The following is a 22,920-nucleotide window of genomic DNA, read 5'->3' as shown; positions in this document are numbered from 1 at the left end:
TTCTATGTTGAACAAATAATGCAGCAACAAAAATCTATGTTCTATTGTCTAGTACTCTCTAATAAGCACGGACAGTTGGAGGAACTGGTTTACATTCAGATTCATCCAAAGTGGTCTTAATAACATCTCTGTATTCCAATGTAACATCGTCACCAAAGTTCTTTTGGTATGACAAAGTATGCTTCCACCAGTTAACATCATCTCTTTCTGGGAAATCTTCTCTAGCATGAGCACCTCTAGATTCCTTTCTAGCAGCAGCAGATGCAGCAGTTTGAGTGGCACAGGTTAACAAGTTTTGTAATTCCAAGGTTTCAACTAAATCGGAGTTCCAAATCATAGATCTATCAGTAGTCTTGACATCCTTGAAAGTCTTGTCAACGGCATTGATAGTTTCAACACATTCATCTAAAGTTTCTTGAGTTCTGAAAACAGCACATCCCTTTTGCATAGTCTTTTGCATATCTAATCTAATATCAGCAGTAGCCTTAGTACCGTTAGCATTTCTCAATTTGTCCAAGTTTTCAATGGATTCTTTACCTAAATCAGCAGCTAATGGTTTCAATGGTGTACCTGGAGTCAAACTGTCTCTAATGGTGTGAGAAACAGCTCTACCGAAAACAACTAAATCTAATAAAGAGTTAGCACCTAATCTGTTGGCACCATGGACAGAAGCACAAGCAGCTTCACCACAGGCCAATAAACCTGGAACAACTTCATCTTCACCATTTGGACCCCTCTTAATAACTTCACCATTCCATTTAGTTGGAATACCACCCATATTATAATGGACAGTTGGTAAAATTGGAATTGGTTCTTTAGTAACATCAACACCAGCGAAAATTTGAGCAGTTTCTGAAATACCTGGTAATCTTTCCTTTAAGACGGCTGGTGGTAAATGATTTAATTGTAAGTACATGTGATCCTTATCTGGACCAACACCTCTACCTTCATTAATTTCCATAGTAATAGCTCTAGAAACAACATCTCTACAAGCTAAATCCTTGGCAGTTGGAGCATAACGTTCCATAAATCTTTCACCTTCAGAATTGACTAAGAAACCACCTTCACCTCTAGCACCTTCGGTGATAAGACAACCAGATCCATAAATACCAGATGGATGGAATTGAATGAATTCTAAATCTTCCAAAGGTAAACCAGCTCTAGAAACCATAGCGTAACCATCACCAGTACAGGTGTGAGCAGAAGTACAAGAGAAGTAAGCCCTACCATAACCACCGGTGGCAATAATAGTCTTATGGGCTCTGAATCTATGTAAAGTACCATCTTCTTGGTTGTAAGCAATAACACCTACACATTCACCGTCTTGCATTAACAAATCCATAGCGAAGAATTCAATAAAGAAATGGGTATCATGTCTTAAAGCTTGACCATATAAGGAATGTAATAAAGCATGACCAGTTCTATCAGCAACGGCACAAGTTCTGTAAGCTTGACCACCTTTACCGTATTCTTTAGATTGACCACCGAAAGCTCTTTGATAAATTCTACCTTCTTCATTTCTTGAGAATGGAACACCATAGTTTTCTAATTCATAAATAGAATCAGGAGCTTCTCTAGTCATATAATGAATAGCATCTTGATCACCTAACCAATCTGAACCCTTGACGGTATCATACATATGCCAATGCCAGTCATCCTTGTGCATGTTACCTAAAGCGGCATTGATACCACCTTGAGCGGCAACAGTATGAGATCTAGTTGGGAATAATTTGGAAATACAAGCAGTTTTGAAACCAGATTCAGCTAAACCGAAAGCTGCTCTCAAACCAGCACCACCGGCACCAACAACCACACAGTCATATTCATGGTCAATGACGTGGTATTTTTGTTGCATGTACTTGGCAGCATTCACATCAGTACCTTTGATAGAACCAATGGTTTGTAATTTGGTAATTGTAGTTGAGAAAAGACGAGCATTTTGAGTTAATTTGCTAGCAGCTACTGCTGAACGACGTAAGCTAAGCATTATGTATCAGTTAGTTATGTTCAATGAACTTTTTCAGGGGTTCAAGTTGATCTAAAGTGATTATTCAATAAAAAAAGAATGTTTTGGGTGTTTTGGAAATCAGAAATGGGTGAAAAAAAAATTCCATCCAGTTACCACTCCAGATTTCCAATTTTCCGATCTCCGGGTTCTTGTTAAAAAATTTTCAAAACTGTTCTTTTCCTGCATAAAGAGAGGTTCAGCCAATCAAACAAATTTAATTTGTAAATTTGTCACGTGACTCCCTCGGAGTTTCACGGTGATTGTATTTTATGAATTTCCGTTAATGTTGACATTTTGTTGCCAAACTTGACAAAATTAATGATTGCAAAAAATTGTATGAACGTTTTGATATTCTAAATATTCTTACCAACCATACCTGAAAACTTTACCTCGAAATCTATAGTATCTTCTGCTGTAATTCTCTAGGGCCTTCTGACCTTTAATTCCTTGATTATTAGAATGTTTCAGGGAAATGTTTACAATGACCCGGAGTAATTTTAACTCTATGGCCCATTTACCAGTCCTAAATATGATTCTAGTTGAATGAACTTTGTAAAACAATAGTTACCGTGAGCTTTATATGTTCCTTTTATTCTACTTTGTTCCTTCTGGAATGCTTCCATGCACAGAGAGTCAACTGGATGACAATCCGGGGAAATTCTTCTCGTTGCGATGATTTCTTGGTAGTTTTTCAACGATTGCGAATTCACTTTCAGCGCTATATTGGAAATAATTGTTTTTAGAGCGGATTCGAACCTGTCTAGTTTATAGATCACTATCTATATCAGTCAATAAGGAACTTTGAAAAGTGAATTTGAAAATTCAATTAACAATGTAACTGGTGGTGCCCAGAAAAAGGTCTGAACATTTATTTGGGGGAGCTGAATGAAGAAACATTCCGTGCAACGAGATTTCGGCAACTTCCACAAGTCATCACGTGGAATCTAAATGAATAGTATACACCAAGGGATTTCATATCAGCGTACTATGCGTAAATTCATATAAGTTGTTCAATCTAGTATAATTCGGTGACAACAAGACTTCTCGTAATCTGAGTAATGCAGCCATTGAAGCAGTAGACGTTCTGCAACTGAAAACAAAGTAAACACACTAACACTACTGATTTTAGGTAATACTTTGGGATTTAGAGACTAAGAGTCGAGATAGCTTCGAATTTCAACCCAAGATTTGACAGTAAGAAGATATTTAGAAGTTTAGAAGTTTATTTCTCAAAACTACGCCAATTCAACAAAGAATTCTCTTCCAGGTCATGCCATGGCTTCTAAATTTTGTTGAGTTATTGTTTCCAAGCAATCTTTACAGTTTAAATGAAGTAATCCTCGGATAATCTTCTAAATTTCCAATTCAGACTACGTTGCAAGTCGGAAACAGGATTCCGGATAAATAAATCATGCTATAAGGTGGTAAGACTTGACAACCACTTGTCAATATTCAAGAGTCATAACAATAATCCATCAACAATGATTTACAGATCCAGAAAGGATAATAGGAGGTCTATTCAATCAAGGATGCGGTAGAAGAAAGGGGGTCTAGTCCTTAAAACCCCAAAAATTTTCTGAATTAATCACACAAAAAGGCTGTTGGCGCAATTGCGGAATCCTTGTTTGACAAAGGTTCTAAAATTAGGAACTGAAGGATCAGGGGGATATCCTGGGTGTTGGTCGAATTGAATGGGTGTATGTATTGTGTTTGTTGATTTCATATGATGTTACAAACTGTAATTCTAAAACAACGTATTCGTAATTGAAAAACAATAAAAACCCTTTAAAATGAAATAGACCTTGTTATCCAATTGCAGTAATTCACGACCGACTCTTCTCAAAAGAAATGATTGTGAGACTGTATATAAAATCTGATATTAGGAGGCTTTGATATTTTTATTAGACATTGCTTTGTGTCGTGACAATGGTGTGATGACGATTTATTTTTAGACTTCAAGGGGAATGAAGTGAGAGGGTTAAAAACCTCCAAGTTGGAGTGAAACGACGCAGAAGTGTAACCCCCTAATTATTATTCAAAGAGATCATAGAGAATACATTTATGGATAACCTGATTTTTACGGGTCTTTTGCTAAACTGTAGAATTACATAACGAGAGATGAGCTTGAAATAAAATATTTATCACCTCTTCTGTATGTAACATGATATAATAGACAATGGGATGTACCATATGATCCGAGAAAAAAAAATAGGCTGTAAGAAACATTTGCATAAAACATCTGTTTTTTTTTCTTTCCTTAAGATTTTTTTATTTTATTCAAGAAATTTTAAGATCAAAATTATTATTTTATTGTCAACAATTAATTGAGAATCAGAAGAAGAATTGCGAAATTAAAAATGTTCCTTGTTTTAAATGACCAAATGGAAATTTGTTGCCCTTGTTTCGTTATCTCTAATATTAATTAATTAAGACAACAGAAAGCCAGGCGTTAAGAGTATTTTTGTGATACTTTGGAAAATTTCAAGGAATGGAATGTATGGCTCCGTTTATTATTATATTGGGCAAAGAAGAAGACGACAAATGATGATGATGGAGATTAAGTCATGACGGGTCGGATATTAGACAAAAAAAAATATATTATTTTATATCATTTCCAATACTAAGAAAACAATAAAATAAAAGGAACTTGCATGAAACAATTTTAAAGAAAAAAAAATATTTGTCTTGAAACAAAAAGACGTTAAACTCTAAAAAACAAAAATCTCCACAAAAACTCAAAGAGAAATATGAATGATAAAAATTTAAACATCATACACACGTAAACGATAGCTGGATTAACTCCTCCTTTATTATTGCTATGTAAATGAAATTCTAGATCACTCTCGTCATCAAATTTGCTGTATGGAAATGTAGCACGCCTCCTCTTTTTTCTTCTAAGACATATTTCTATTTAAACCTCTTTTTCTATTGTTTGGTTTTCTGCAATATTTTTATTTAATTGCATTTTGTGATACTCGAGTACATTTTTCCTTTTTACAAATGTACATCTTAAATTTTATTATTAGAAATTTCTAAGTGGTAAATCGGCATATGTTGCTGTTGACTATGCATGATGGGTCATGGGTGTTTAATACGAGTGAGAGATTTTTTTTCTAATTCGGGCTAAGAATTCCACTATGTAGTGGGAATAGAAAAAGTTAAAATAATCGGATATTTTTATTAGTTGACGTACTTTATATTTCCACTGCGCGGTTATTTTCTAATTATGTTGTAAACATCGGATGGATAGATTTATGCTGCTAGTCATCATGTTTAATTGTTTATTAGGTCATTAAATGATGATCACGTCTAAGTTTATTAGAAGAAAAAGGTGAGGATTGGGTTAAAATGCTTGTTAACTATCTCCTCCTTGTTTCTTGCGTTTGTTGTGTTTCTAAGAAGGTAACACGAATCGAGACTTTCGTGTCGAGAAATTTATATTATATTGCGCTCAAAACCCAAAATTCAAAAAAAAAAAAAAAAAAAGAAAGAAAATGAGAAAAATGACCCGCTAATTATTTTTATTGTTGTATTTTATTTGTGATTGTTTTATGTGTGTGTTCATTTTTTTTGGTCTCTTTTGGTTGCCGTGATACCAATTTGACATTTTTAAAAAATTTTTGCAACTTTTTTTATTATTATTGAATATTATTGTATGATGAATATGGGATTATTGTCTTGTCTTGTCGTATTAAAGATTATGAAACTTTTATCTTCGTAGTATACAACCCCCCCCCCCCATCACACACACACATAGTTCTTATTCTGTACTGATTCTTCTCTAAGGCGTTGTTGTGTAAAGAAGAAGAATGATTTTTATTTCTTAAGTTAGCCACCTCTCTCAAAATGATCATGATTGTTTTAATCACTCGAGATGTGCTTTCCATAATTATCCGATAAACTTTAAAAATTCATCAAATGCATGATAAACCTTAAATTAAAATTTTTAATATGCAGTCCTTTCGGGTGGAATACGAAACGCACATCCTAAAATAATAAAAAAATAAAATAAAATAAAACGACAAATCTCTTAGAGGAGGGATATGTAGTAAATAAATGACGACATAGACTCGACTAGACTCTTTTTTTTGTTGGTACATGAAAAAGCCAAATGAGACGCAAAGGAAAAGTAACACAAGCTTTCTTTTTTTTTACATTTTTACATTTTTCTTTAACCGTAAAATAAAATGAAATTTTACTCATTAGATTTTTACAGGTTTATACTTATAAGCAACACAATACTACACAATAAGAAAAACAAAATTTAATAATTAATTTTTATAAAACAACAAAATAAAACACAAGAAAAAACAAAAAAAGAAATAAAGTTAAAATGCAATTCTCCTTTTTTTGTACTGTAGGACGAATTTTATTTTTCCAGAACAAGATTTAAAAAATAAATTGTGCAGCTTAATTTATTTTTTATTGTGTTAATCATCATTGCAAAAAAAAAATTATTATTTTAAGAAATTAAACACCTCTATGCAAATAGAAACACCTTTGAATATATAAAGAATATCAAATATCTATTTCCAATTCTATTAAAAGATTAATGAACCACCAATATCAATATTCACCATTCTTTGATTATATAACAAGTAACACATACATAATGGATCAATTTTATATAAATAATTATGTAAAGTTTGTTTGGATAATATTATCTCATGGTAATGCTACCACTACCTCGACTGCTACCAATTTTAAATCATTTCAAACATTCAATACCAAGTATGGTAAATTCATTCAAGATTTAATAATAAACTCACAACTTTCACAAACTAATCTTTTAATCAGTTTGTATTATTTATATAAGTATTATCATCATAATGATGTTCTCACCAATGATACTACCATTCCTTCTTCTAACGATGAAGAAGAGATACCAATGACTATTTATTTGATTATCATATCATTAGTACTTGCCAACAAATCATTTGATGATCAATCATATACTTTAAAGACTTGGTTAATTATAATTAACAATACCAAGAACTCTCAAGTGATTTCACTTGATTTAAAATTATTGAATTATTTAGAAGGGTATTTCTTAAGTGCCTTGGGATTTAAATTATCTTATATAAGTATTCAACATGATCAATCATTCTGGAATGTGTTTTCAGGCAAATCATTATTCAAATTATCTAAATCTATAGTAGCAAGATTTAGAGCAGTTGTTGATAATTCTTCATTATTATCATCACCAGCAACAACAACCACATTAGCATCAAGCATTCCAATTTCATATATTGGACATCCAGCCATGATTGATTTTTCATCACCAGCCTTGTCAACTGCTTCAAGTATGTCTCCAACAAGTTCAACTACTACAACCTACTTCTCCAGTCCTGTTGGTTATGATACACCATTAACTCCAATAACTCCAGTGGAGGGATATATAACCGCGTCATCATCAAAGCGTAGAAGGTTGACACCACCAACTTATCAACAACGACAACAATTTCAACAACTTCCCCCACCATCGCAATATTCATTGCCTATGATGTCAGGGGTTCCATCTTTGTTTATGCAACAACAACAATTTGTTCCAGCACAAGCACCAATGTATACCCAACCAATGGGTACCACCATGGTAGTAGTACCTGCTTTGCCATCACAACAATCTAATAATCAAGCAGCGATGGGGTCATCATATGTTCCATCATCATTGTTTTCAAAGAGTAACTATTATGGGTATTAATTTTTTTTGAATGAGAAAGAAGGAGAGAGAGCGAGAAAGAGAGTGGGTGTGGGTATCAGTGTATGAGTGTATGAAAATAGGGTATTATAGATTTATGTTTTTTTTTTCTTTTAGGTATAATTATTGGGTTAAAATTAATAGATAGATAGAGATTGATTAATTAGTTTTTTAGTTTATGTCTATTCTTTTTTTGAAAAATAAAGGAAGGTTTTAATTTAGAACACAATCTTTTTCATTGTACTCTGTATAGATTGTTCTTCTTACTATTATTGTAGACATCCATTCATATATGACGTGATGTGTGTGTGTGTGCGTGGTCAAACGGTGATGGGTGATGGTGGTAGTGGTTGTATTTAGACAATGGTTGCAAAAAAATTTTACAATCTGTTTTAGAATTCTTTTTTTGGCTGATACCAAGGCAATTGAATTACCTAAACAGGATGGTTAACGAAGTTGACCTTCCAGAACCACATTTTCTATTTGAAATCGGTCGGCAATAGTATGAAAACATAGCCATCGGGAGAGAGAGTAGCGCATGCACTTGCATTCAGATGTAACCGAAGTCTCCTTCTCCTTCTTGCTGTTGGTTTTGTGCCACTCTCAAAACCAAAACGTAAATTTTTACAAATCCGGTCTGTATGCAGTCTTTGCATTTCGCAGTGGAAATGTGAAAAAAAAAAAACATAATTATCGTCATCATCATTCCATTATCATCACACTGTTACAAAAGTTTAAGCCAACCTGAAACACTTCTTGTACACGGTGTAAAAGAGATTACAACATTAAAATTTAAATACAAATGACTGACGTGTTTAATCTCCAAATAAAAAAGAAAAGTGACAGTTGGTAAAAACAATCCCCTCCCCCTCCATCCTTCAATTATTACCATTTCTTACGGTATTATTTGTGGGTTTTTTTTGGGGGGGAATTGGAAACGAACTGCCAAAGAATTGTTCCTTACAGGGGTATGAGTATGGGAAGAAGAAGAGAGACGATATCACATGTTTCATTCTAATAATTCTGGTATGTATCCTCCTCGTTTAATCATATTATTTGATAAATGTGTGAATTGATGGATGATCATGAAAATTTGGGTTTGCCACTTATATGTCGCATTCAGTCGTTTTCTGTTTGTCTCCTTTTTTTTATGGTTAAACTTAAATTTGATTTTATTTTTTTTTTTGGGGAATTGTTGATCTGTAAAATAATTTTAGATTTGTATTGTTTGTTCAGTTCCTCTCCTTTTGTTTTTTCAATTTGAAATCAAAATTGGCTTAAAATTATATTTGTTTTCCTGAGCAATTTGCGTAACTTTATACATACTCCTGAATCTTCATACTCAACCATTGCTGTTCATTGAAATACAAAGCATTCTACTGTAATCACACGTACTTTGTATAGGAAAATAAATTAATTAATTAAGAATAAATTAAGAATTGCAGCAATTCTTAGTCTAAAATTTTTACTTATGGTTTAGATGTTGCATATTTCAAGTTTACAGGTTAGACAAAATACCCAGTAAAATTGATTTTATACTTTTTTTTTGTGGAACTAAATAAATAAATTTATCGTCTTTTCTCACCCCCTAAATTCACCCCCTGTTTCAATATAATTCCACCACAACTCATACTTCCTATTCCACTACTATGTCTATTGTTCTCTTGGTTTCATGGTTGTCCCTTTAATTATTTTATATTTAAACCTGAATTAAATATGAATTTTCATTTACGAAACTTGTTGTTGTTGATTCAATTTCAAAAATGTTCTATCATACGACTTATCCCATACAAAACACCCAAACCCATATTCTCTTTTTTTTGGTGATTTACCCTCTTCCCCCCTTATGATGATACAGTTACATAACTAACTGAAATCATGTTCCGCCAAAAAGTTTATTTAGGTTACTCTGTTTACGTTTGTATAAATAATCAAGCTTTATTTTTAACCTCTTTTTGTCCAATTTCTGACGCTTCGGCGTTTATTTGGGTTCCATTTTTTTTTATTCAGATTTTTGTTTCTTGTCAATTTCTTGTCTTGTCTGGGGGATAAAACCTAAATTCACCCAGCCCTATCACCAGTTCAGGATATCAAGAAATCAATTACTAATGAACGAAAGTTCCGTGGTGTTTTCATCACTGGCTCCATTCGTTGTTCATAACCATAAACGACCTCGTTAGAATCATTGGCTAAAAATTACTTGAGTTTTTTTGTTTATCTTGCAAAAACAAGAAATCTCGCAGGTTCAATCCACCAACTTCGCCCTCTCCCCTTTTCTGGATCTTTTGTAAGGCATTATTATTCATTAAAGTTCAGAAATGTGGTCACATAATTATGCAAACCACGACGGAATATTATGTTGAATGACTTATAATTATGCAGTGCTTTATTTATTATTCATTTTTAGGGTTTTCGTTTGCACGCGAGTTTGCCTTTTTGGTTGCAAATATTTTTTTTCTTTCTAGGATAGCAAACAACACTCCTTTCATTTTTTCACATGTTGCTTGCGGCGATTTTTTTCACTCTCGTCATAGGCAATAATCCCAAATAAGAGGTATAAGCAAGTATCAATTTCAAACCCCTGTCCTTGTGTTTCAAGGGATAATTTACCTGTTCTCGGCTGGCTAGATCAACCAAGCTTGTTGTCATACTAAAATTTGTACTTGCATAGCCCTACACCACAAGGAGAAAGTTCTGCAGGGCCAATGGTTAAATTATCAGCATGGTATCTGCCGCATATTACTTTAAGGCCGATTAGAGCCTTTGCAACAAGATTAATAAGGAGAAAACTGCTTTCTAACAAGCTGATTCTAGTGGTCACTTTCCAGTTTGATATTATTCATTGTAACGAAATCAGAAAGTCTATATAATTTCAAGACGTAGTATGCATTGATGTGAAATTAACTGAATAAATTTCTGGTATTAAGTGTTCATATGAATAATAGACAAAGTGGAGCAGATTTAAATGTCAGTTTCACTTTCCACTTGGTATTTTGGTGCTACCAAGTGTACATTTCAGAAGTGTAATCCTCTCATGTGCAAACTTGGGACGAGATCATTTGGTTTATGTATAGATGCATGGAACAACACTTTGTTGAAAGCTATAAAGAATCCCCAGGTATGAAAGCTATGGAAAAAGAACGAAATCACTTTGGAGCAACTTATATTTTCTATTTCAAACACTTCTATTCCTGCTTTGTAGTATTCAAAAGAAAACCGCTTTTATGAAGTTGTATCTTCATTCAGTGTATGGAAATATAGGACGATGTTTTATTATATGGTGCCTTCAATTTGCCATTGTTGAACAAAACTGATTGGGGATATTCACTGTATATTCTTCGCACTATTTCAAGACTTTGGTGCGAGGGGTCTGGAATTCTAGGTGATGAAAGTGTTCTTCTTGATCACTTAACCACACTATTTATATTATACTAGAAATTTTTAAAATGAAAAATAAGTTATGATTTGAGATACGTTGGAAGAAAGGGTTGCTTTGGATCAAAACTTTTTTGCAGCCAAATTTATCATGAAAACGAGACCAAAAAAACGAAAAGTATGGACAAATTATTTGCCCCACAAAAGCACACAAAAAATCATCTAATCTGTCTCAAACTTTCAATTGGGACATGAATATATCCCTTTACAAGCTCTTTGGGTCACTTTCTATCATTAGAAACAGTTTCCGTAGGAATAATATCAGAAAATCGAGAACGTCACGTGATGTAAAAATATCGGTCGTAAAAAACCCTGAAAAAAAAATTGAAAAAAATGGAGGGTTGGCCGAGTGGTCTAAGGCGGTAGACTTAAGATCTACTGGACAGTGTCCGCGCGAGTTCGAACCTCGCATCCTTCATTATATTTTTTTGATACTTTTTGCACGACTTTGTGGGTTTTTTTTGATATTTTAAATAAGAGAAGTCATTCAAGGTAAATTTTTTTCTTTCTTTAATAAACACTTTGTAGAACTTTTATTTATTCCACCTTCCCATCTGAAATCATATTCAGATACCTTTACTAAAAGGTTAATACAGATCTAGTTGCATCCTATTGTATCAGTTAATCGAATATTTGCGATTGATTAATACGAAAAATAGCCTGTGTATCTTGAACAAGAAGAAGAGGTCATCATTTGGATTAGTAATATAAAGAAGGTTTGCCATCCATTTTACACAACTATTTTGTTCATATTTGGAATCTATTCAAGAGGTACTTTTGATTTATTCATAGAATCGAAAGTCTATTTGAAGTAAGAGGATAGCTTTGTCAAATAATAATATGTCTCCCACGGGAAGTACAATACAACTAGCACAGGATGAGGTCTATGTTGGTCCGAATTTGAATGTCACATTAACTTGTCCAGAATGTAAAATATTTCCTCCTGATTTAATAGAAAGATTCAGCGAAGGTGATATAGTTTGTGGAAGCTGTGGACTTGTGTTGAGTGACCGTGTAGTCGATACACGATCAGAATGGAGAACATTTAGTAATGATGATCAAAATGGGGATGATCCATCTCGTGTGGGTGATGCGGGAAATCCATTATTGGATACAGAAGACTTGTCAACCATGATATCTTATGTTCCTGAGAACACTAGAGTTGGAAGAGAGTTAAATAGGGCACATTCAAAATCATTAGTTGATAAAAAGGATAATGCCTTGGCTGCAGCGTATGCCAAGATCTCACAAATGTGTGATGGTTATCAATTACCAAAAATCGTCCAAGATGGGGCTAAGGAAGTTTATAAAATGGTATATGATGAAAAACCATTGAGAGGGAAATCTCAAGAATCTATTATGGCAGCATCTATTTTCATTGGATGTAGAAAGGCGAAAGTTGCCCGTTCTTTTAAAGAAATTTGGGCTTTAACTAATGTACCACGTAAAGAAATTGGGAAAGTATTTAAAATTATGGATAAAGTTATTAGAGAGAAGAATGCAGCTAATCCTAATGCTGCATTATATTTGAGTCATGATAATATTCAAACTACTCAAACATCAGCTGAGGATTTAATCAGAAGATTCTGTTCTCATTTGGGATTAAATGCACAAGTTACCAATGGTGCCGAATATATTGCCAGAAGATGTAAAGATCTTGGTGTGTTGGGTGGTAGATCGCCAACAACTGTTGCGGCAACTACAATCTATATGGCATCATTAGTATTTGGAGTAGATGTTCCTCCAACAAAAATATCAGACAAAACTGGTGTTAGTGATGGAACTATTAAATCTTCATATAAAGTCATGTATGAAGAAAGAGAAAAGCTTGTTGATCCATATTGGATTGAGAGCGGAAAAGTGAAATTAGATAGAATTCCAAGGAGTTAGAGAGAGTATGTCGTATATGGGATATACCATAAAATAACAGGAAAATCACGTAGAAAAAAACCAAATAAAAAAAAAATCGCAAACAAATAGGTAAGAAAACTAATTGGGTCAACTTTATAGATAGATATTTATATTTTCTTTTGTAATATTTTTAATAATTTTTAATTTTATGAATTCATTTATTAGATTTCATTTAAACAGCATCAATTAGGTGGGTGTATCTGAAATGATGATGATGATGATCTCTTTTGAAAAATCTGAAATTTTTTTTACGAGCCTCAATTATGACAGTAACAAAAAGAAAAAAAAATAGAAAAAAGGGGAGTGGGACCATTTTCTGTTTAATTCGAGATTTCTTTCAGATCCTTTTTCATTTTCACCCACACCCACTTGCTATAAAAATACTATGCTTAGATCGGTACGGAGTTTTTGCATTTCAGCAATCAAGTATAATGCAGCACCAATAACTCGTCAAGATGTGGTGATCATAGGAGGAGGTCCAGCAGGATTGACATTACTTGCAGCATTGAAAGCTTCACCAAAAACCAAGCATTTAAGTTGTACATTAATTGAAGCAACCAATTTAGACAAAGTACGTGAATTTCAACAACTGCCACCTCATAATTACACCAATAGAGTCGTATCTATCACTCCCAAATCAATTGAGTTTATGAAATCAAAAATCGGAAATTGGGATTATATCCATGAAGATAGAGTTAAAGAATATCAAGGGATAACTGCATATGATTCACAAGATGCGACATCAAAAGTTGAATTTGATGTTAGTAATATTGGACAAGATACTTTAGCCGCAATGTGTGAAGTTATAAATATTCAAGGTTCTTTATTAGCAAAAATTGAAAGTTTAGAGAATGATGGGTCAATTAATATCAAAGATAACACCAAAGTAATAGAAATTGTAAACCCCAATGAAGTTGATATAGAACATCAACATGACTTGAATGAAGTAGACCAAAGTTCCGGGACCTCTGAGTTAGATTGGCCAATTGTGAAATTATCAAATGGAGAATCAATTCAAACTAGACTTTTAGTGGGGTGTGATGGTTACAATTCCCCAGTTCGTAAATATGCAAAGATTGAGTCAAGAGGATGGCAATATAATGCGTTTGGAGTGGTTGCGACTGTGAAATTACAATATGAAGATTTCAGAAATGTAGCTTGGCAAAGATTTTTAACTACTGGTCCACTTGCAATTTTACCATTGAATGGAGATAATGCAACTATTGTATGGTCAAGTACTCCAGAATTATCAGAAATTCTTCTTAAAGTTAACAAAGATATTTTCCCTAGACTTGTAAGTGCAGCAATGATATTGGATGAAGTAGACTTGAAATATATTTATAAATTATTAAAGAAAAATCCTGATGATTTTTCCGTTTTAAAAGAAATTGAATGGAGATTATCTAAATTTAATGAAGAAGAGATAGAAGAAAACTATCCTGTACCAATAGTTGAAGTTATAGATGGTTCTCGTGCTAGATTTCCTTTGAAAATGTCTCATGCTGATACATATGTCGCACCAAGAGTTGCATTAGTGGGTGATGCAGCACATACGATCCATCCATTAGCAGGACAAGGATTGAATATGGGTCAATCTGATGCTGGAGCATTAGTTGAAGCGTTAGAAAAGGGTATAGATAGAGGAATGGATATTGGATCTACTTTAGTATTAGAAAGTTATGTTTCTAATGCATGGCCTAGTAATCATGTTTTACTTGGAGTTTGTGATAAATTACATAAAGTATTTTCTACTGATTTTTATCCTTTAGTTGTTGCAAGAGGAATTGGGATGAAATCAATTAATTTTGTTAGTGGAGTTAAAGATTTAATGATGAAACAAATTAGTGGTAACTAGAAGTATGTATCTATTAGAATAGATATCTCTTTATATAAATATGAGTATATGAATCTGTATATAGCAATTTAATTAAAGCTTTGAATCTGGCACGGCATGCGGCCCTCCAAGCAAACCAAAGTTACTGACCCAAAAGAAAAAAAAATATCAAATTTCAGTTTTGCAGCACATCCGTTTTTTTGACAACACAAATTGATGATGAATAGAAATTGGAGAAGAAACCTTTCCATCGCTACCAGACATTTACAGAAGAATGAACCTGTGCTAAGCAATTCATCACCAACGATAATCACAACTAATCAATTCATACGGGAAGAGTACCAACCACCAAAACATCCAGTTGTTTTATGTCATGGATTCTCCGGTTTTGATAGATTGGCATTAATTCCAAAACTTGACTACAGCCTACTTGGTAAAAAGGAATCAGAGGTAAACAAAGAAATTCTTCAAAACTCAAACGCATTGCTTGAATTTGAATATTGGAGAGGAGTTCAAGTTGTATTGGAAGAATTGGGAACAAAGGTATTTATCGGAAAAGTCCCTGCATTCGGTAATATCAAAAGTAGAGCAATCAATTTAGACCATTTCATTACTAAACAATGCCATGTGTTACAAAACAAGAACCAAAGTAAAGAACCAATTAAAGTGAATTTGGTAAGTCATTCAATGGGTGGATTGGACAGTAGATACTTAATATCGAAAATCCACAATAATAACAAGATATACAAAGTCATGTCACTCACAACAATATCCACTCCACATCATGGTTCTGAATGTGCAGATTTTGTAGTTGATTTGATTGGAAACAATCCAATTTTGAAAGCAATATGCCCAACTTCAATTTTTGAAATGACAACTGAAAATATGAAACTGTTTAATAGTAAAGTATTGGATGATCCTTCAGTTCAGTATTTTTCATATGGAGCTCGCTTCAATCCTAGATGGTATAATTTATTTAACTTTACTTGGCTTATAACAAAATACCAAATTCAATCAAAGCAAAAACGTGTCGGATCGAATCAACAACTTTCTGACGTATTTGATAATGATGGATTAGTTACTGTAAGGAGCTCAATGTGGGGAAAGTACATGGGTACATTTGATGAAGTCGATCATCTTGACTTGATCAATTGGACAAACCAAGCTAGAGATGCTTTCGATAGAGTGATGTTTGGAAGAAAACCTTCATTTAATGCAATTGCGTTATATTTAGATATATGTAACAACTTGGCTAAACAAGGACTATAAAAGACAAACAGGTTCATTAAAATTAAAATTATTGGTTGATAGTAATAGACTTAAGAACACAGAATTCTTCAATACCCCAAATACTGTTAAATCTACCAACACCACTACTTTTAACACCACCATGAGGAACACCTGGTTCATCATGCACAGTAGAACCATTGATATGAACACCACCAGCTTCAATGTCCTTGGCAATACCAATTGCTTTGATAACATTCTTTGACCACACGGAAGACTTTAATCCGTAGTCTCTACTATTGATTTCGTCAACAACGTCATTAACGTCAGAGAATTTTTCAAGGACACAAAGAGGACCGAAACTTTCAGTAAGGTAAAGGCTCAGTTCTTTTGGAACATCTTCTAAAATTATTGGAGTAATAACATTGGTTTCCTCAACCTTTTCTCTGGAAAATTCACCAAAAGCAAGCTTACCACCCTTTTGTAAAGCATCTTCAACTAAATCAACAATCTTATTGGTACCCAAAGTGTCTCTTTGTGAAATAAGATAATCTGGATCTTTGGCAACTTCAGTAGCAGTCTTGATCAATTTTTCTTTGAATTCATCGTAGATTGATTCATGAACAAAGACATGATCAGTACTCATACAGATTTGACCTTTATGGGCCCAAGAACTCCAAACAGCATTACCTGCTGCTTTGTCGAGATCAGCATCTTCCAAAATAACAGAAGTGTTCTTACCACCGAGTTCCAATAAGTAAGGAACTAAGTATTTTGCGGCAGTAACAGCAATCTTCTTACCAACGGCAGTTGAACCAGTAAAGTTTAATTTCTTAATACCACCAGTCTTTAACAAATCATCAATAAAGGCAGGATTATCTTCAGGTCTTAAATTAGCCATTTGTAAGGCATTAGCAGGAACACCGGCATCTAAGAAACACTTGACTAATAAATAAGAACATTTTGGTGACTTTTCAGATGGCTTGACAATGACTGAACAACCAGCAGCAAGAGGGTAGAGAATACTTCTTCCAGCTAAAATGACAGGAGCGTTCCAAGGAGAAATAGAAAGAACAGGACCAATTGGTAACTTATAAGTCAAAGCTAAATCAGTCATGGCTGATGGTACAACACCGGCTTGAGGTGCTTGGTTGATAACTTGTTCGATTTGATGAATGACACCACCAACATTAAAACCGGCAAACCAGCCTGGGAGCCCGATTTCGGATTGAGCATCAACGAATTGTTGCTTTCTTTCTTCCAAAAGTTCAATGGTTTTGAGGAAAATCTTGTTTCTTTGACCAATACTATACTTGGACCATTCCTTGAACCCTTTTTGAGTGTTGCTAACTAATTTATCGATGTTTTCTTTGTTCACATCAAAATAGGAATAATGATGTAATACATCCTCTGGCTTAGTAGGACAGTGGACTGGGAAAACCTTTTCAGGATTGGTGATTTCTTCACCTTCGATAATATTTGGGATAACAGCTACAGGGGACATTTTTTTGATTGTAGTCTTGGTTGTTGGATGAGTTAAAATTGAGGAAGGAACTCGGTCCAATTTGACTCTATTTATATTTCGTGCGACTGCATTAAGATATATACGATTTGTCATCGATTGTCCTTGGGATCAAACCTGGGGTTCAAAAATTACAATGGTTATTTACTTTTCCGATTTAGCGATCAAATTTTATAATTTATTTTTTCATTTTTGTTTTTAGAGTTTTTTTCTTTGGGGTTTTCGGACAAGAATTTCTTTTACAGGAAACGGATATTAATTTTTCCGAACTACCCCAAATAATAAATTCATTTTGAGATCAATAATGCAATGGTGTTCTTCCATATCAAGCCCCGAAGTATAACAGATTGATTAGATCCTCGCTAATCGAGTGCACCACATAAATATTGCAATCAATTAGGCAATTTGCCATTTTAATTAGTACCGAGGCACTCTTTTTGTAAAAAGGCTGTCAAATATAAACTTTCGGGAAATCATCGACCATAACTGTGGTAACTCCGAAAAAAAACATGCCAAGATGGACATAAAACCTCCACATTTAGGCACATATGGGGAAGCAGCAAATGGCTGAACCTAAAGATATTCAGAAAATAAACAAGAAAAAATAGAAAGAAAAGCGTAGAAAGTCGGCTCGTGAAACGTCCCGAGACAATGCAAAGATTTGATATCTGAAAAGAGGATTGGATCTTTCAAAGAAAGGATTCAAAAGCTTGACCGAGTCTAGCAATAAACAATATGGGGTACCGGACCGTATTACCAAGAGTTTACACATTATTTCCAGTTTGCAACCGATATAAATTAAAATGAGTCTCCCATTGTTACAAGATGCGGAAAAAAGCACAACTACCCCTCAAAATTAGAAAACTTGCTTAAAAATACGAGGGACACAAAAAATAAAATCTTATTAATTAATTTATCAGTTTGGCCAAGAACCAGTAAAGCTGAAAAACTTAATTCTGTTACATAATTGCTTGTGATATCGTAGAGATGAGCGGAATCTATCAAAATAGAAATTATAATTTCGGATATATTGAATAATGAAGAAGCAGTTACTACTTGGAAATTAAAGGAAATCAAAGAAAAAAAATGGAATTTTCATTGAGACAATGATTTTGCCTCAAAACTTCTAAAATGGTGATTACGTAAAGTAGCAACCTCAACATAAAACTAATGTAGTTGGCAATTTGTAAGCCTTACCTAATTTTCGGAGATTAAAAAACTCACCCCTCTTCTTCACCCCTCTTTCATGGAAGTTCAACGTCTTTTTTTGTTCTCCATGTGGTCCATCGCTTCGATGTTGATCTAATTTATTCTTTAACATGATTTGAGTTGAGATTAATACTAAGAATCTGAACTATATTATAAACTCGTATAGCGATACTACTCTAACTAGTTACCTATTTACTGTTTGAACGAACAAATGATAAAATCTAAAATCCTATCCGACAATTACATGCACAAGCTTCTATTGCTGTTCTGTTAACTCTGCCAATAAATCTCTACATTCATCACAAAATCCAATCACCTGCTCCACTCCTTCAATCGTCTCTTTATTATAAAGCAATTGATCTAATATGTTTTCCTTTATGTATTCGCATCGTTGCACCTCACTCATTAACCAATTTGCCCATTCTGCTTTAGCTATTTCGCGTTCCATGTCATTCAACATACTTAATCTTACGATTAAATCATGTCTTCTTATACCAATATCTTGGAAAGCCTGCTTCAATCTCTTTGCCACCGAAAGGGCATTTTTGTTGAAATAATCATCACTCCAATTTGTATCTTGCTTGTAATTCAGGATGAATGACTTATTTCTAAATAATGTATAGGGTCTTGAACCATTAATAACCATAGGAGAATTAGTATGGTTAAGGAGATCCTGCATATCTGTTAAATAAATCGATCTTTGAAGCATCATTGGCTCTTGCTTTATATATTCGTAAGCAAGTTGATTTGCCCTTCGAGTAGTCCAATAGGAGGTTCCAGTTTTGCCCATCAAAAAGAGATTCAACAAAGTTGAACATGCAATTATAAAAAGTAACAACTGATTTGCTTTAATCCCTTCAATGAGCCTCACAAGTAAATAAAAGTACCAAACAAAGCACCTGTAAACGCTGGTAATTGACTTGCTTATCATTTTTCTGAGCCCCAATCTTGCAACATAAAGAAATCCAAATCGTATTAAGGGTTCGGGAATATCTTCTTCTTCCTCTTCAGTATAGCTTAACTTACCGTACAAATAAATGGCTTTTACAATCATTCCATGCTCACCCACCTCTCTTACTACCTCCTTGAGTCGATTATCAATCTTTCCAATTTGATTCAAATCTATACGGCAACACAAAGTTTCAATAAACCAATTGGTCATCAAGCTCTTATTATCAAACTGCATCTTTGAAAAGAAAAGCACCTTGGAACGTTTACCTGCCATACCAACAATTACAACTTTGTAAACAATAGAAAATGTAGGACCAGCGAAGAACGCAAACTTGGACCTGGTGTGGGTGAATGTATAATATGAATTGTCTTCCATGTTATCAATTTCTTGAAATATTTGGGTATCACTTGTATTGCTGTCGTAACGTGCAGGAACATTAAGTTTCCTATATAATTTTCCTTCAGGTGTCTTCCTCCATGGCTTCTTTATGTAATATTCTAATTGTGTTAAAGCTGTCTGATCTTTTAATATAACGGAGTTGTCCCCAAGCAATGCGTGAAATAAAGCTTTTGGAGGAAGGCCATAGATTCTTTCTCCCAAGAAATTGTACTCAGAGTGGAAGTCAATCTTATATTTAACTAACTTTCCATCGGGTGAAGGAACAAACGAGGTGATTCCTCCCGCTACGAGTTGTTTCTCATGAGTCATATTTTTATCTGATAAAGTCTTCGAAAGGTTGCTTATCTCCTTGAGATTCTTTTGATCTTGTTCCTCCTTAATTAATTCTTTCTCAACTTCCGCCATTTCTGATAAAAGGTCTTTGAGACCCTTGGGATTATCACTTGCAATATTGTTAATAATGCATACCAACTTCTTTTTCACAAGTTTGCCGTCATCTAAAAATAACTTCATTTTAATAACCCCGTCAATATTAAATATTTTCAACATATCATACTGCTTCTGGGATGTACAATCAACAGATACGAGATGTCCCATATACCCTTTAAACAATGCAACAAATCCCAATGCTTGCATATAGAAATACATATGGTTAGGTGTCACAAAGCATCTCCCGCTAAGCTCCTGCTTGGAATTTGGAGACCAAATACAACTGAATGAAAGAACACAATACTCTCCAGGTTCAATTGCTGTTTCAAATAATGCTCTCATCTGAATATCCAAACTTACAAGTTCATCTGGATAATACTTTGGATGAAACATATCATTTCCCATTTTTTCTTCCTGAAATTTCATCATTTCGATATCTGGAGTGCAATCATGACGAGTATCGGCTTTTACAGAGTCATGCAAGTAGTAAATTCCCCAATTGACTGATCCCCATATATTTGCAGTTAAGGCAGTGGGTATTGGCATTGGTGCTGTGAGACTGTACGCTATAATCGAAGATTTTGTTGTGTCTGTAATGAAAGGTGGACGAATACCTGGGATCTGGAAATATAGATGCTTCTGAAAATATTTCTCATTCTTCTCTATATGGGCCGAAAGCGAACTTGAAGTAATTAATTGCCCGCCAGCAGCGGTGAGTTTGGTATTTGTTAATTCATGATCCATTACTGTGTTTGCCGTTGATGCAAATTCTAGAATAATCGGCGGATATCTCCCCGATGCGACATTAAACAATTCATCATCTGCTGTCCCAGTATTTAGAATTCTTTGCTTTTCATTCTCAAATACTTTAAGCCATGACTTTAATTCAATCAAAGACTCGGCTTGAAAAACAACCGTAAGTTCACTTGTTCTAACTTCAAAACAAAATCTTCTGTCTTCGTTCGGAGCGTATCTGACACTACACAACAAAACCCCCAATTTATCACTTTCCTGTACAAATGTCAGGGAAGGACTCAACACTAGTAAACCAAATATTCCTCCTTTTATGAATGCCCATCTTCTTGCCCAAATCGGCTTTGATGATTTTTCAGTCCAAGTTTTCATAAATAAGTAGCCATGCTTTTCAATTCCTCGTTCATCAATTTCATTTAGGGTCCTGGAATTGATAAGAGATGATTTATAATCATCTATGTTTGTAGAAGGTTGGAATTGTACGTGGCACCCTTCTTCAACTTGTGCCTTGGCACTTAGCATATCATTTGCCAATTTCTCAATGGATATACTATAAGAATCACTCCAACTCTGTATTTTACGCACCCTCTCCCATTGACTCCTGAAACCATTTTTATTAGCTTCCGAAGCAAAAATATTCCATTTATTCCGTAATAATTCAGTATTTAGACCCACTAGTATTTTATCCAAGGAATTGCCTAATGTCTGTAGCTCTATAATCAAATCTAAGGAGGCATGAATATACTCTTTCCTCACTTCAAATAACTGCTTTGCATCTTCCATGACCATTGACGACTCCTTTGATTTGGGAGTAGAAACAAAAATTGCCAAATATTTATCGTATTTAACCTGACATTGATCAAATCTTCGCCTTATTTCTTTATACCTTGTCACATCTGTAGTAATGAAAGCATTGATACTTTCCAATCCACGTGTATTAACATTGAGTGCTTGCAAACTAAGATCCCAAATTCTTTTCAAACCATTTAATGTAGTATGTAAAGATTGGACAGTATATTCTTGATCTATTAGCCCCTCTTGTAGGAAAGTTGGAGCCAAGTGCTCTAAAAATGAATTACAGAAGGATTGCACATCCTTTACATACCTTGGTATCTTCTTGAGTGAACTAGTCAAAGCAACTAACCATTTTTCTATGTTGTTTAGTTGTATATCAAGATGGTTCACACTTGCTCTAAAACACGGACTGTCAAGAGCAGCCTCTTTAAAATTCACTGATATAAGTTTGAATTGCCTAATTAATGCTGGATGGAGATCATCCCGCAGGAAATTACCATTTCGAATCACGGCTGTTGAACGATCGTCTAAACTGCTTCGTTGATCAGATAGCAGCAGATTTATGTCTCTTTTCATACCAGATGCCAGCATCGCTTTTATGAATTCATGTGACTTTTACCGCAATTGATTGATCAAATTGAATTGAAATGTTGAGTTGGCTGTAAAGGAAGTCAAGTAAATAAACCACTGGTTTTTTAATTTTTTATAACGGGTTTTGATTTTTTTTTTGCTTTGGCCAAAGTGCGGA

General features: G+C 34.0%; 7 protein-coding genes across 7 annotated transcripts; 4 read left to right on the top strand and 3 right to left on the bottom strand. All coding sequences in view use genetic code 12, as the record gives it.

Moving 5' to 3' along the window:
- Positions 1 to 58: 58 nt before the first annotated feature.
- Positions 59 to 1,987, bottom strand: SDH1 (succinate dehydrogenase flavoprotein subunit; the record flags this gene model as incomplete). Its single annotated transcript, XM_049406217.1, has 1 exon — positions 59 to 1,987. The coding sequence occupies one exon, from the start codon at positions 1,985 to 1,987 to the stop codon at positions 59 to 61; it is 1,929 nt and encodes a 642-aa protein (XP_049264258.1).
- A 4,633-nt stretch (positions 1,988 to 6,620) lies between these two features.
- On the top strand, positions 6,621 to 7,709 carry J8A68_002463 (uncharacterized protein; the record flags this gene model as incomplete). The annotated part of the gene is made up of 1 exon (XM_049406216.1): positions 6,621 to 7,709. One exon carries the CDS (start codon positions 6,621 to 6,623, stop codon positions 7,707 to 7,709), a length of 1,089 nt encoding a protein of 362 aa, XP_049264257.1.
- Positions 7,710 to 11,981: 4,272 nt separating this feature from the next.
- On the top strand, positions 11,982 to 13,031 carry SUA71 (transcription factor TFIIB; the record flags this gene model as incomplete). Its single annotated transcript, XM_049406215.1, has 1 exon — positions 11,982 to 13,031. The coding sequence occupies one exon, from the start codon at positions 11,982 to 11,984 to the stop codon at positions 13,029 to 13,031; it is 1,050 nt and encodes a 349-aa protein (XP_049264256.1).
- Positions 13,032 to 13,437: 406 nt separating this feature from the next.
- Positions 13,438 to 14,907, top strand: COQ6 (putative N,N-dimethylaniline monooxygenase; the record flags this gene model as incomplete). The annotated part of the gene is made up of 1 exon (XM_049406214.1): positions 13,438 to 14,907. The coding sequence occupies one exon, from the start codon at positions 13,438 to 13,440 to the stop codon at positions 14,905 to 14,907; it is 1,470 nt and encodes a 489-aa protein (XP_049264255.1).
- Positions 14,908 to 15,102: 195 nt separating this feature from the next.
- J8A68_002460 (triglyceride lipase) lies at positions 15,103 to 16,155 on the top strand (the record flags this gene model as incomplete). The annotated part of the gene is made up of 1 exon (XM_049406213.1): positions 15,103 to 16,155. One exon carries the CDS (start codon positions 15,103 to 15,105, stop codon positions 16,153 to 16,155), a length of 1,053 nt encoding a protein of 350 aa, XP_049264254.1.
- A 28-nt stretch (positions 16,156 to 16,183) lies between these two features.
- Positions 16,184 to 17,617, bottom strand: J8A68_002459 (uncharacterized protein; the record flags this gene model as incomplete). Its single annotated transcript, XM_049406212.1, has 1 exon — positions 16,184 to 17,617. One exon carries the CDS (start codon positions 17,615 to 17,617, stop codon positions 16,184 to 16,186), a length of 1,434 nt encoding a protein of 477 aa, XP_049264253.1.
- Positions 17,618 to 19,100: 1,483 nt separating this feature from the next.
- On the bottom strand, positions 19,101 to 22,748 carry J8A68_002458 (uncharacterized protein; the record flags this gene model as incomplete). The annotated part of the gene is made up of 1 exon (XM_049406211.1): positions 19,101 to 22,748. The coding sequence occupies one exon, from the start codon at positions 22,746 to 22,748 to the stop codon at positions 19,101 to 19,103; it is 3,648 nt and encodes a 1,215-aa protein (XP_049264252.1).
- Between the last annotated feature and the right edge of the window lie 172 nt (positions 22,749 to 22,920).

This window comes from Hemisphaericaspora subhashii (assembly GCF_019202705.1).
Source record: "Hemisphaericaspora subhashii strain CBS 10753 chromosome Unknown scaffold73, whole genome shotgun sequence".
Taxonomy (NCBI): Eukaryota; Fungi; Ascomycota; class Pichiomycetes; order Serinales; family Debaryomycetaceae; genus Hemisphaericaspora; species Hemisphaericaspora subhashii.
The sequence above is the reverse complement of the archived record's forward strand: the minus strand, read 5'-3'. Positions and strand labels throughout refer to the sequence as shown.